The sequence below is a fragment of the Nestor notabilis genome, unplaced genomic scaffold (genome assembly GCF_000696875.1).
Source record: "Nestor notabilis isolate BGI_N333 unplaced genomic scaffold, ASM69687v1 Scaffold35041, whole genome shotgun sequence".
NCBI lineage: Eukaryota > Metazoa > Chordata > Aves > Psittaciformes > Psittacidae > Nestor > Nestor notabilis.
Window position 1 is genome coordinate 15,001 of NW_009915768.1, and position 13,330 is coordinate 28,330.

The following is a 13,330-nucleotide window of genomic DNA, read 5'->3' on the forward strand; positions in this document are numbered from 1 at the left end:
TGACAGTGCTTTACAAATTCACCTCCGCTCGCATACAGGCGAAAGACCTTTTAAATGTAACATATGCGGAAACCGCTTTTCCACAAAGGGCAACCTGAAAGTTCACTTTCAGAGGCATAAAGAGAAATACCCTCATATTCAGATGAACCCTTATCCTGTTCCAGAATACCTCGATAATGTGCCCACCTGCTCTGGAATCCCATACGGGATGTCGCTGCCCCCGGAAAAGCCAGTCACAACATGGTTAGACAGCAAGCCTGTTTTACCAACTGTCCCAACTTCCATCGGGCTCCAGCTGCCCCCCACTATACCTGGTGTGAACAGTTACGGAGATTCTCCAAGTATCACTCCTATGAGCAGGTCACCCCAGAGGCCTTCTCCTGCCTCCAGCGAATGCACTTCTCTATCCCCGAGCCTCAACGCTTCTGAGTTGGGCGTTCCAGCGTCTGCTGAATCCCCGCAGCCCATTCAGAGTGGCTCATCTCTGACCAAGGCAGAACCTGTCACTCTGCCTCCCACAAGCACTCGACTCGGGGACCTTTCTGCAGGTGGGCGAGTTTCCACAGCTTCCACGTCTTCAATTCCAACTGCTGTTACAGACAGCAGTGTTGCGACAAGCCTCCCAAACCCTGTGCTTCCAGCAGTGTCTGATCAGTTTAAGGCAAAGTTTCCATTTGGTGGTCTGCTAGACTCTATGCAAACATCAGAAACCTCAAAACTACAACAGCTAGTGGAGAACATTGATAAGAAGATGACAGATCCAAATCAATGCGTCATTTGTCACCGTGTGCTTAGTTGTCAGAGTGCTCTCAAGATGCATTACAGAACACATACAGGAGAGAGACCATTTAAATGCAAAATTTGTGGACGTGCCTTTACTACGAAAGGCAATCTAAAAACACATTTTGGAGTTCATCGAGCGAAGCCACCACTTAGAGTACAGCACTCATGTCCCATTTGTCAGAAGAAATTTACAAATGCAGTTGTTCTTCAGCAGCACATTCGTATGCATATGGGCGGGCAAATTCCAAACACGCCATTACCAGAGGGCTTCCAGGATGCCATGGACTCAGAGCTTTCCTATGATGAGAAGAACATTGACACACTGAGCAACTTTGATGATGACATTGATGAAAATTCTATGGAAGAGGACCCAGAGCTAAAGGAGACTGCAAGTGACTCATCCAAACCCCTTATCTCTTACTCTGGGTCATGTCCTTCTTCACCACCGTCTGTGATCTCCAGTATTGCTGCTTTGGAGAATCAAATGAAAATGATTGATTCTGTTATGAACTGCCAGCAGCTGACCAGTTTAAAATCCATAGAAAATGGATCAGGAGAAAGTGACCATTTGAGCAATGACTCCTCATCAGCTGTTGGTGATCTTGAAAGCCAGAGTGCAGGCAGCCCTGCAATGTCAGAGTCTTCTTCCTCCATGCAAGCTTTGTCTCCTGTAAATAGCAATAGTGAAAGTTTCAGATCAAAGTCCCCAGGTCTCAGTAACCAGGAAGAGCCACAAGAAATACAATTAAAGACAGAAAAACCAGACAGTCCGCCACCCGCAACTGAAAATGGAGGCGCATTAGATCTGACATCCACCAACCCTGGAAGACCGGTCATCAAAGAGGAGGCTCCTTTTAGCCTGCTGTTCCTGAACAGAGAACGTGGTAAGTTTAAAAGTACTGTTTGTAATATCTGTGGCAAGCCTTTTGCTTGTAAGAGTGCATTGGAAATTCACTACCGCAGCCATACTAAAGAACGTCCATTTGTTTGTACAGTCTGCAGTCGTGGGTGTTCCACTATGGGTAATTTAAAACAGCACTTACTGACGCACAAATTAAAAGAGCTGCCTTCTCAGTTATTTGAACCCAACTTTACTCTAGGTCCCAGCCAAAGTACTCCTAGCCTGGTCACCAGTACAGCACCTACCATGATCAAAATGGAAGTGAATGGTCACAGCAAGCCGATCTCTTTGGGTGAGGTTCCCTCGCTTCCAGCTGGAATCCAGGTTCCTGCTGCACCACAGACAGTGATGAGTCCGGGGATCACCCCTATGCTGGCACCCCCCCCTCGCCGGACTCCCAAGCAGCACAACTGTCAGTCGTGCGGGAAGACCTTCTCCTCAGCGAGTGCACTGCAGATACACGAGCGCACCCATACTGGTGAAAAACCGTTTGGTTGCACAATCTGTGGTAGAGCTTTTACCACAAAGGGGAATCTTAAGGTAAGAGGCCAAATAAAACTGTAAAGGCTAGGGGCGGGGGGCTAAGGCACCGTTCTCGAACTCAACAGGTTTTAGTGCTAAGTGTTTGGCCCAAAGACAGGAGAGAAGCGAGCTTCAAGGAAAGGTTTGCTGTATAGTGGTGTTTATTGTGCTTCCACTGCGTTGGAGATAGGGACTGAAAAGCAGCTGTGGAATGATGTGAACTTTAAAACTGGTTCTGGGTGTACATGCGTGCACGTTGTAATTCTCCTGACAGAAATGATGGCACATGCAGTCAGCTGATGGATATGTTTTGGTGGTTCTTGCGGACCATCAGTGCAAAATAACCTCACTATAATCCAGAAATGTAAAGCTTGCTCAGCTCCTTGGGTCCCTTTCAGATTTTCATTTTCTGTTCTGCTCTGCAGACTTAGAAAACAGTTTCCCTCTGATTTGCAGGGGTTTACTACAGGACTCATGCCTCATATTCCCACAGTCTGGTTAACTATCAGGACACAGCCTGGGGAATACATTTTTAAATGTCCCTCTTTAGAATATTAAATTTAGCAGAAATAATCAATGTCTCTGACAACGGAGAAAATACTACAAAAATAGACAAGATGTAAAAAGGGGAAGGGCAGAAAAACACCACTCTTCTCCTACAAGTAATGCTGTTGGTAGTCTTCAGCATTTGATGACTTCGAGCTTGCATGTGAAATTGTCTTACCTAAGAGGATACTATTCTTGCAGTGCTGTGTTTATTTTCGCTGAGGAGAAACAAATGCACACTGAAAAATTACTACAGAGCTGGGTTTTCTTTGTGTAGGTTGACTGGGCCTTAGAACTATGTCTTAACTGGAATTGATTTGTTTTCAGTGTGAATTAAAAGGCATTCTTTTTTAAAGCAAGCGGTACTGTAAGTAACAGCATTTCAGGCCAGCCACCTCACCAGAATGTGCTATCTTGGGGGTGCTTCTTGTCCCCTTTTGCTCCGCAGGTTCACATGGGAACTCACATGTGGAATAACGCCCCTGCACGCCGTGGCCGCCGCCTCTCCGTGGAAAACCCCATGGCTCTGCTCGGTGGCGACGCACTCAAGTTCTCTGAGATGTTCCAGAAGGATTTGGCAGCTCGGGCCATGAACGTTGACCCCAATTTTTGGAACCAATATGCTGCAGCTATCACTAACGGACTTGCTATGAAGAACAATGAGATTTCTGTCATACAGAACGGAGGCATTCCCCAGCTCCCAGTAAGTCTAGGCGGAGGCGCCATCCCGCCTCTAAGTAACCTTACCGGTGGCATGGACAAAGCTCGCACGGGCAGCAGCCCTCCCATTGTCGGTCTGGACAAAGCAAGTTCTGAAACGGGAGCCAGTCGTCCATTCACCAGATTTATTGAGGATAATAAAGAGATTGGCATAAATTAAAAGCATTCATTCTGAATAACTGTTGGACTGCTACTTGACACAACACTTGTCCCGTTCCATGTACAGCTTTTGAAGCTAAGCATTAGTTTCCTGACCTAAATGCATAGGTTCCCTTTAAAGTTCTACCCATAGCAGAAATACATAACTTTGTGGCTGCTGAAAAGTTGTCTTGCAAGATCTGCATGGTACTTCTTTCAACAGTGAGTTTGACTGTTACAGAGAACTTTGAAACCTTTTAATTTAACAGAACACAAAAAAAAGAAACAAATCATGGGATAACTTCATTAGAAACAGAAAGAGGCTAGTCTACGTCTACTTTGCTTCTTACAAAACTTACTATCACCTGAGAAAGGGGGGCTTCATTATGGCATTCTGTCACACTTATTTGCTGGTTTTGTTCAAATTAGTTAGCAACTTGGACTATGTTTTTAGGAATCTTAAACTTAAATAAGTGATTTAGTACCCCAATGCTGTGTATTATTACAGTATCCTTGTCTGTAGTATTTATAATGTTAAGATTATGCGGGTAACAGACAATATACTAGCCCCAAACTTAAATGAAGCTTTTGTACTGCAAAATACATCTGGCTATGTGATATTTCCTTTTTTTTTTTTTCTTTTTTTCTTTTTTTTGTTTGTTTGTTTGTTTTCTTTTTACTATAAATAAGTGGTTTATTTCAATGCAGGCAAAATTGTGAAGTTTTTTTGGGAAAGATAGCATGCTTTTCATGTGCAAGTACCTGTCAGTAACAAACCTTTTTTTATTTAAATATTTGTAGCTGCTATGTGGACAGTTGTTCTATTAAATGAAAAAAAAAATGTAGTGTGGACTTTAGCTCAATGATTGGAAAACAAGTTACAGACAAACCTTAGCACCATAAATTATTCACAACATTATAAACAGTTGTGAGTAAATACTCCATGTTATCAAAGCTGTACAATAAAAAAGGTAATGTTTGTATAATGTGGTTGCAAACTCTTAATTTATACTATTGCACTTTTAGTATTTTGTATTAGGGAGGTTTGTCTATAATTTGAAACTGAACAAAGATGTAAACTATTTTATAAATAGTACTTTGACTTAAGGAATAAGGAGAACCCTGGTGCAGTTTCTTGTTTTGTTTTAAGGTTGAACAATGAGAGATCTCTATTAACTAAGCAGAAGAGCTGCAGAGAACTGTCAGATCCTTAGGAAATATGGGGCCTGCCATTTCTTAAATGGAAATGATTCACTTAACTTTCCTACAAAGCCCACTTAAAAGTGTGACCACCCCCGACAGAATTCTGATACATTTATCTTAGGAGTGTGATATTAATACAAGTCTAGGATAGAGGAAGGAGAACATTGTGTAGGTTTAATTTTACTGTAAACTGTTCTGTCTCTTTCACACATACCCACAAGAAAGATGTTGACTGCCTAATAACATGGGAACAAAATAATAACTTTTGGGCAGCATGAGCAGTAGTAACATACAAATACTCTGGTTTTTATTTCCAGCTTTTGCTGATTATCTTCTCAGATTGCTCCAAAGCACAATGTACTCTGATTAATCAAATACAATTTTATGTTAATCGCATTGTTTAAATTACACTAAGTAAATAAAGGGAAAGGTTCCACTCATAAGCTAGACTGGGGATGCTGAGGAGACTGGGGCTTAATCAAAACTTGAACAGTAGACGTTTTGTGTACTACCTCATTTTTGTGCATTACAAGCATGGTGGAGTTGACACTATGAACTTCCGTCCAGCAGAACTGCTTGAGGGACATTATGGGTAGCTGGGTAACAGCGCAAGGAGTTTTATGCCCCTGAAGAACGAATCAGACAGTGAGGTCTTCTCAGTTGAGACTGAAAAATAGGACAATCTTTCTTATACAGCAAAAACCATTACTGTAAGAGGATGGACTATTTCTGCCATCATGTAATGGAGTGAAAAGAGGTTCGAAGACTTACTAGCTGTTTGTTTCTATCGGAAATGAACAATGAACTCTACAGCTCCATTTTCTACAGTGATGAGATAGGGATATATAGATACCTATATCTATATATAAGCAAAATTATGTATCTGTAACACCTCTACAGTGTAACATCTTTTTTGCCACAGTGTGTGAGTGGTCAGGGGTGTTTCCAAGCATTGAAAAAAAGAAAACTGAGGTGGCTTAATGTTGCTGTATTTCAGCAATTGAATGTTTTTATTTATCTGTGTCATTTTTGGTGTGACTTTTTTTTTTGTTAGTATTTGGTACCATGTAGTGTTATCTCTATTCCCTAAAGGATGTGTATAACTTAAAAATAGAAAGAAAAAAAAAAAAAAGAGAAGAAAAAAGTTAAAAAGGAAAAAAAGAAAAAATATGTAAAGTGTTGTAAATAAGATGGTTGATGATGGTACAGTAAGACTGACCCCACTTTGTATTCAGGGTTAGGTCATTCCTCTCTGCATGGTGAAGAGAGACACTATTTTTATACTGTGATACCATGTAGGGCTAGGAGCCTCCCTGAAACAGCTGGGAATTGTTACCTAGATCCAATATTTTTTATTATTAAATCTTGTTGGCTTGACACATCTACTGATTGAAATGGATGTCTTAGTCTAGGTTACTATTTTTGTCATATGGAATTGAATAAAATGCAGGATGTAATATAATTTCTGAATTGCGTTCCTTGATTATTCTAATAACAGAGCAAGATACGCGACTAAGGTCACTTGTGGTAGATTGGTGTCAATGACTTCTAATCGTCGCATCTGAAAATCGGAATAAGGTCGACACCTTATATTCAAATGTTATTCTAATATATTAACAATGCAAAGGGGTTGAATTATTGAAGTCTCTTTTCTAATGAAAATAAAACCTAAGAGCATTTCTCACAAGACAGTAGAACAAAAATCCACCATATTTCGGAGGGGGGAAACAGCCTTTGGAGGGACTACTGTTTCAAATTGACTGCTTTCTGAACACTGATACACCACATGATAAAATTTGGGAACAAGTTTATCAGGAGCAGTTCAAATTATAAAATTTAAAAAAAAAAAAGAAAAATTGACAGCTCGCATCCATTCATTCCAAATGACATATCCTGTGTGTTTAAACCCATGGCTTTGTTTCTTCTTTTTTTTCCAAGATCCTGATTTATCAAAGAATGTCTAACTTTAACCAAATTATTTTTTCACGTTGATTTAAATGAAAGTATTTCATATAAGGTTAGGCATGTGATTAAGTATCTCCTGCAAAAAAGCTGTATGTTTGAGTAACCTTCAAGTTGTTATAATCCGCTGATGAATGCCTGCTGCATTTAAAACGGACAAAAGATAAATAAAAGAGAAAAATCTGTATTAATCATCTTTCAGTGGCCTTGTTATGAAGATACTCTGTTTTATAAGACCTACCCAAAGAAGGTACGAGTTTCCTCCGGTGATTCGACGATAGGTTTGTGTTTGCGTTCCTGCAGGCACATCATCCCTGAACCTTGCTGAGAGAAAACATGATACTGAAAAGGAAAGCAAAGGAATCTGGATAGTTATGGTTCTGTTCAAAACACAAGAGGAAAATTACCTGCCCTCCTCTCCTTAAAAAAAAAAAAAAAAGAGATAAAAAATTAAAGTAAAATAGTATCTATTTTTAAATATGGATGGGTTATTTTTTTTCGTATAGGGAGACATTGAATAATAAAATGTGCTACACAGGTAAAAATGGTCAAAGTCTGCTGAATTACAGAGCCACGTAGGAATTCTATATAATCAGAAAAATTGCTGGTTATAATTTTTTGAGGGGAGGGTTATTTTACAATATGAGAATTCCAGCAAGGCTTTCAAACTCTTTACTTACATTTTTTCCCACGAGCTATTAGAAAGCATTTATGTCAAAGTATTGACATAACCACTTTTTTGCTGTTTGGTTTTGGATTTTTTTTTTTCCTTTTGTATATATTAGCCCTCAATTTATTATCTGTTCCTTTACCTATTTTGTCCTTTCTATCTTGGCAAATACTTTGTTTTTCTAAAGCTGCATTTGTGCTGTATTTGTGTTGCCTTTAATTTACTTCTCTGCATGTACTCTGTCGTTTGGAAAGATACTGTGTTTTATTTTTTTCCTTTTTCTCTAATTCTGCAGAAGTCAAAAGAGCTCCCTGTATTTTACATCTCTGTGTAACACTAGCATAATGAATGATGAAGTCTTCAGTGATGTGATCAGGTATGTGCATAGCTCACAGAATTTGCTAACGAACATGCCGTTCGCACGCTTTCCTCCAGATGAAGGCATGACGTTTGTTAGTGTTGCTGGTATAGGGCAGCTACAGATGGTTAGGAGGATGGCGGTCCTTATGCTAATTTCATTTGCCTGCTTTTACACCACTGAAGCTCCATGGGCTTCTGTGGATACTCTCCAGGTTTATACCGGTGCAAGAGGGACTGCTTCCAGGTTCAGATGTCTTGCTTTACTTTACATGTCATCAAAACAATGACTAGCTATATAGTGTATTAAAAGTATGTCTAGGCAAAGCCATTCTGGACTTTATTTTTAAAAAGAGGGAAATGAGAATACATATATTTTAGTACATGCCACAGGATTATCCCAGTTTTAAAGGAGGTCCTGAAAGTTGAATCTAAAAAAAAGATGACTCTGCCCCTTAATACAGAATTTGATGTCGTCGTATGAATAATCAGTCCTTTTTCACATAAATGAATAAAAGAACTTGTAACTTTTATGCATAAAGTAGAAGAATGTGAGAATCTTGCTACGGCTCTCCTACACAGGATAGGCAGTCACAGGGAATCTACTTTTGTAGATAGTGAACGTATCAGCAGATTTATGCAAAGAAAAATACGTGTTTGTGTGTGTTATATCACCAATATAGTATTTTATTTTTTCAGAAGGGAGAATGTTTCAATCAGTTGACAAAGTAACAAATGTGAAAGCCAACAACTTTGGGCAGTGCCACTGACATATTTTAGGGATGGGGGCAAGTCACTAATTAGACTCTGATTCTGCTTGAGAATTACATACTTCTGGGGCCTCTGGGAATCAGGGATTGAACTCCCCCTTGCAGAGTCAGCTAGCACCTTGTAGTATTGGGATGAGTTGCCCCATCAGTAAAGATGGGGTAGTACTTTTGTACCTACCTCACAGGGATGTTGTGAGGAACAGTTTTATGTTTGTACAGTGTTTCAAAGATGGAAAATGCTTGGTATTATCGCTGATTTTAGAGAGTTTACAGTACATGTACTATTATTTATTATTTGTACTCCAATAGCACCTACAGGCTCCAGTCAGGACTGAGAGGCCTTATCCTAAATGTTGTACACTCACCTACTTGGAGTTGATATAAAATTTTACTCAGTAACATTTTTCCAGTGGAGGTATTTCATTATCAAGTATCTATTTGATTACTGTAAGGTTTAAATCAATCATTTAGGTTTTCAAATTGATTATTGGATTTAGACCACGGCACAGATTTATTTGGTATCACATTTTGTTTTGAGCTTGTACTGATTTTCAGAAAAAGTGCACCAATTTTCTATGGATAATCTAGTATCGAATCTTGCTATCAGTGAAATTCTACTGTACTTTTGCTATTAAAGCTAAACGTTAAAATAAATGTGTGTGTATACATTATTATACACCAACATATAATATACATGTACCTATAAACATGTATGGTTTAAATTTCTTTAGCTGCTTAAATTTAATTTCAAACTGTGTTGCATATTTGCTCAAGCGTTACCCATTTCAGATGCAATTAAAACATTAAATGGTGTTGGCCCTCAGTAAAAACACAAAAACTGGAAATTGTGACAAAAAAGGCATGTTGTCACTATGATTCTATTTATGAAGGCTTGTGAGGAAAGTTTCTAAGTTTCAAATGTGTTAAAAACCTTCACTGAGTCATAAAAGTCTTTAGATTATGTTCAAACAATTATACCACGATGAGTCACTCACTGTATATAAGTATGTTAAAATAAATAATTAAATAATTCCAAAGGTAATGCTTGCTATCATTTGGACGTTGAGCAGAAAGTAGTGTGTTTCCTATAGTGGCAAACTATAATTAATATTTTTTTACACGTAAGAATTACCTGATTTACAAACATATGTTAAGCAACCTCTTCAGCAACTGTTCATGCAGTAAATATATTAGCTCAATTAATTTGTTGATACTCTTTGTTTTTTTTTATTTGAATATAAGGAAAGGTTTTGATTTAGGTTTGTTTAAGCTGTTCTCAGTGATGTTAGTCTCATTGATTTTCATCATGGAGTAAAGGCATGAGGAACAGTAGTCTAAAGTCTCTCTCTCTATTTCCCCTCTGGGAATTAGTGACATCTCTCCACTGCCCGATTCTGGTTACCAGCCAACATGTCTGTAGGGTGTTGACTTGTGTGTTGATTAGCACTTGCAGCTCAGCCAATTTCGTCAAACACTTGGCACTTGTTCTACTACAATGCACACTTCGTATGGGACCTATCGATATACTAACGTAAGTCATGTATTTAAGATAGGCTGGTGGTGGAGGATGTAAGTGAACACCTCTGCTGGAATTCCAATGCCATTACCTGTTGAGTGCAGCAGATAAAATGTGCACATAAAAAGATGTGGTCATCAGAAGATGTTGGCACATTTCCACTTGGTTTGTATCACTTCACGCTCTGAATAATGTGCCTGATTTTGGAGGTTTGGTTTGGATTTTTGCTTTTTTGATTGTTCCTAGTAAGAACAGTTATATACCTCAAACAGGGGAACACAGCTTTTTGGGTAAGAGTTTTGGATGTAAAACTGGCTTGGGACTTGCTGTATCTTCTGCTTATTTTCTATTAAATTACTCTTTCCAAAATAGCTTTTTAGATCACTTTACAGCTAGAATTTAGTCCTTCACCGAGATTTTAGCCTGCCATCATCCCATTCCAAACAGGTTTGCTGAAACCAACAGGATTTATAAGAAGACATTAGCCAATGCATCTAATGGGTAGCAGAATGTAAGAAATGCATTTCTTACATTTGGTTAAAAGAAAATTCAGTTTAGTCTTCAAACAGTTGTTTATGTATCTTGTGCATTGGATGTGACATCTGTTTCAACATTTGGCAACAGTCGTCTCAGACTGGTACTTTCCCTTACACTGGGTAGACCAGTGCCCCACAGTTCACCCTGAGTAAGCTAATGACACATGCCAACCGGTATTACTCATTGAAAGGAAATTTTAAAAATATGTTATCAAGCATCCCGTTACAATAGCTGGAGTTTCAGCCTCACAGAAGGTAGGGTAAGTGAGGCTGGTAGTCTCTGCAGCCTACATCTTTCCTTGTTTTCAACCCCTAGTATCTTCATGAAGCAATTTGCCAGTGTTTCTTCTGCAATTATGTATCTTCTATTTCTATTCTGCAAAGTAGTGCTGCTCTGGTAATTCCTTTGATTTCATTGTCTTCCTGTACATGGCCATGTTACTTGCTTATTTCTTTTAAGGTAGTGTTAGGTTTGACCCATGCATTTGTCTATCCTTGTATTATGTTGAGATTAATTTCTTTTTTTTTTTTTTTTACTTTTGGGGCTACGCCATTTTGTCCCTACTCAAATCTCCACTTAATTTAATTAATTTCTCTTGTTGGGACTATGAGTAGAAGATACTATATATAACAAATATAAAAAAATCTGTCACCCTGAAACTTTTTCTTTTGCCCTTCATATCTCCAGTGCTAAATGGGAGAAAAAGAAAAGGATCATGTACCACAGGAAAAGCAACCAGTACAGATAGCAGTGTTAAGCACAAACATGGCCATGGTACCAGAAAAAAATTCAACAGGAAATACAAGAATTTGAGATGATAGCACCAGATTTTAGAAATATAAGTAATAAAGGAACAGAACCATACTCCTACACAACCAACACAACAGATTTCGCTAATAGTCACAAACTTATTTTCACAAGGATTCACTTCCCTGAAGTCAACAACAGCATCCGAGGGAAGCTGAGCAGTGTGCCCGAGTGCAGTTTCTTGTTAGATTTTCTCATCAGCTCAGGAAATGCTTATTCTGATTTGACAAATTCTGTTCTTAAGGTGGGGGATCTCTTGAAACCAGAAGGATTGTCTAGTTTGTGTGTGTGAATATCCGAAGTGCATTTCCGGCTTACCCCTATGCCATGTCTTAGAAAAAATTGAATATTTTAGTGTTACTAAAGCTTATCATAGGGCTCCAAAACAGGAATGAAAATGACACTTAACACATACTGATAATTGCAGCTATAAAAGGCCTCATTCTAATCTCTTCTACGCAGCACAGATATTCTAATTTCTACAAAATCATTCCTGATATACACCGGTATGAGCAAAATCAAATGGCCACGGAAATTATATCATCCCTTTTCCATCAGAGCAAAATGTTTTTTTCTTAAACTGTAAATTTTTCAGTGCGTTTTTTCTGTTACAATCATAGTACCTACTGGAACAAACATGCTATTATCAAGGTATATCTATACGACTTCATGTAACAGGCCTGCGACCATTCTGGAGGCCACCTGGCCTAGCAGAAGTTCATCCATACCATTTCAAGCCCTTTCACTCCCTTGAAAAAGGACAGTTACATCCAAAGTGAATATTGGGATTGGCCCTTGTAGCCTAGCTGTTGTCTGGAAGCATGTTCCCTCAGCCCATGCCAAAACTGCTGGCTGATGGGGCAGCCCCTGGCCTCCTGCCCCAGACCTGGTCAGTCTAAGATGACCAGCAAAGCCTGTGAGGGCAGATATTTCTATCGTGAATTGTGCTTTTAGGTGGAGTCATTTTCCACCATGCCTTTGCGTAGCTGCATTTTTAAAGTAATCAGAATTAACTCTTTGTCAGACCATTCCTTTCAGCGCATGTCTCTCTTGTCATTAAGAATTTGACTTCTCTTTCGTGGTTTCAGAATTCATGTCTCATGCTCCTGGGAAGCTGGGCTTCTTCCACGAACACTTAGTGTGAAAAGATAATTGCTCCTTGTAGGTATTCTGAGTGGCTTCTCTAGATTCAGAGAAGCTGGCAGGGCATCTTTTAGGATCTGTTTATTCACTAATTTCATCTAGGTATATTATCTTGCCCATTCTTGTTCCAGCATAAGAATATACATGTTTATTCAGGAATAATATTTCCTGAATAGTTGTGTAGACAGAGTAGTCCCTTAAGTAATGAGTTCAATTAGGCTAAGATACACTATGTAGCAATTCAATAACAAAAGTCCTAGGAGGTAGGGGGAGAAGAGGTTTGGCAATTGCTTACACACAGTATGCTGGTTGACAACTAAAGATTTCGTGCTGTGGCATATTTGGCACATGCTGGCCTACAGTTATGCCTAGCAACTCCCAAGGTTTGAGCAGCTCCTTACTAAGGTTTTAATCAAGAAGAAAAAAGAAAAAGAAAAAAAGCATGGTGTGCAAATTAGTAAGACGACAGGCTCCATTTGAAATCTCTTTGGGGATGTTCAATCTTACAGAATACCAGCATCTAAGGAAATCAATTTATCTTCCATTTTTGCCTAAAAAATGTCAATAGAGAGTTTAATTTACCAATTCAGGATCCTGAACACAGGCTGTTGGATTCAGAACTATATCTTAAAAAAACTACTCTCAAAACCTGAAATGCATACAGTTTTCCAGATTTGACTTGGGAATTGCAATAGATTCAGCATTTAGTCAGCATGTCTCTTTCCTATTGTTATATTATTATAACAATATAATTT

The 13,330-nt window shown here is 38.8% G+C and overlaps 1 protein-coding gene across 1 annotated transcript in view; it reads left to right on the forward strand.

The window, feature by feature from the left end:
- SALL3 (spalt-like transcription factor 3) overlaps nucleotides 1-3,632 on the forward strand; it is a 5,428-nt gene extending 1,796 nt beyond the window's left edge. The window contains exons 2-3 of the mRNA XM_010024291.1: nucleotides 1-2,224; nucleotides 3,201-3,632. The exon at nucleotides 1-2,224 is cut by the window's left edge and continues 1,270 nt beyond it. Coding sequence (XP_010022593.1) covers nucleotides 1-2,224; nucleotides 3,201-3,632 — 2,656 coding nt within the window. The remainder of the gene's footprint in view (nucleotides 2,225-3,200) is intronic.
- Nucleotides 3,633-13,330: the final 9,698 nt, after the last annotated feature.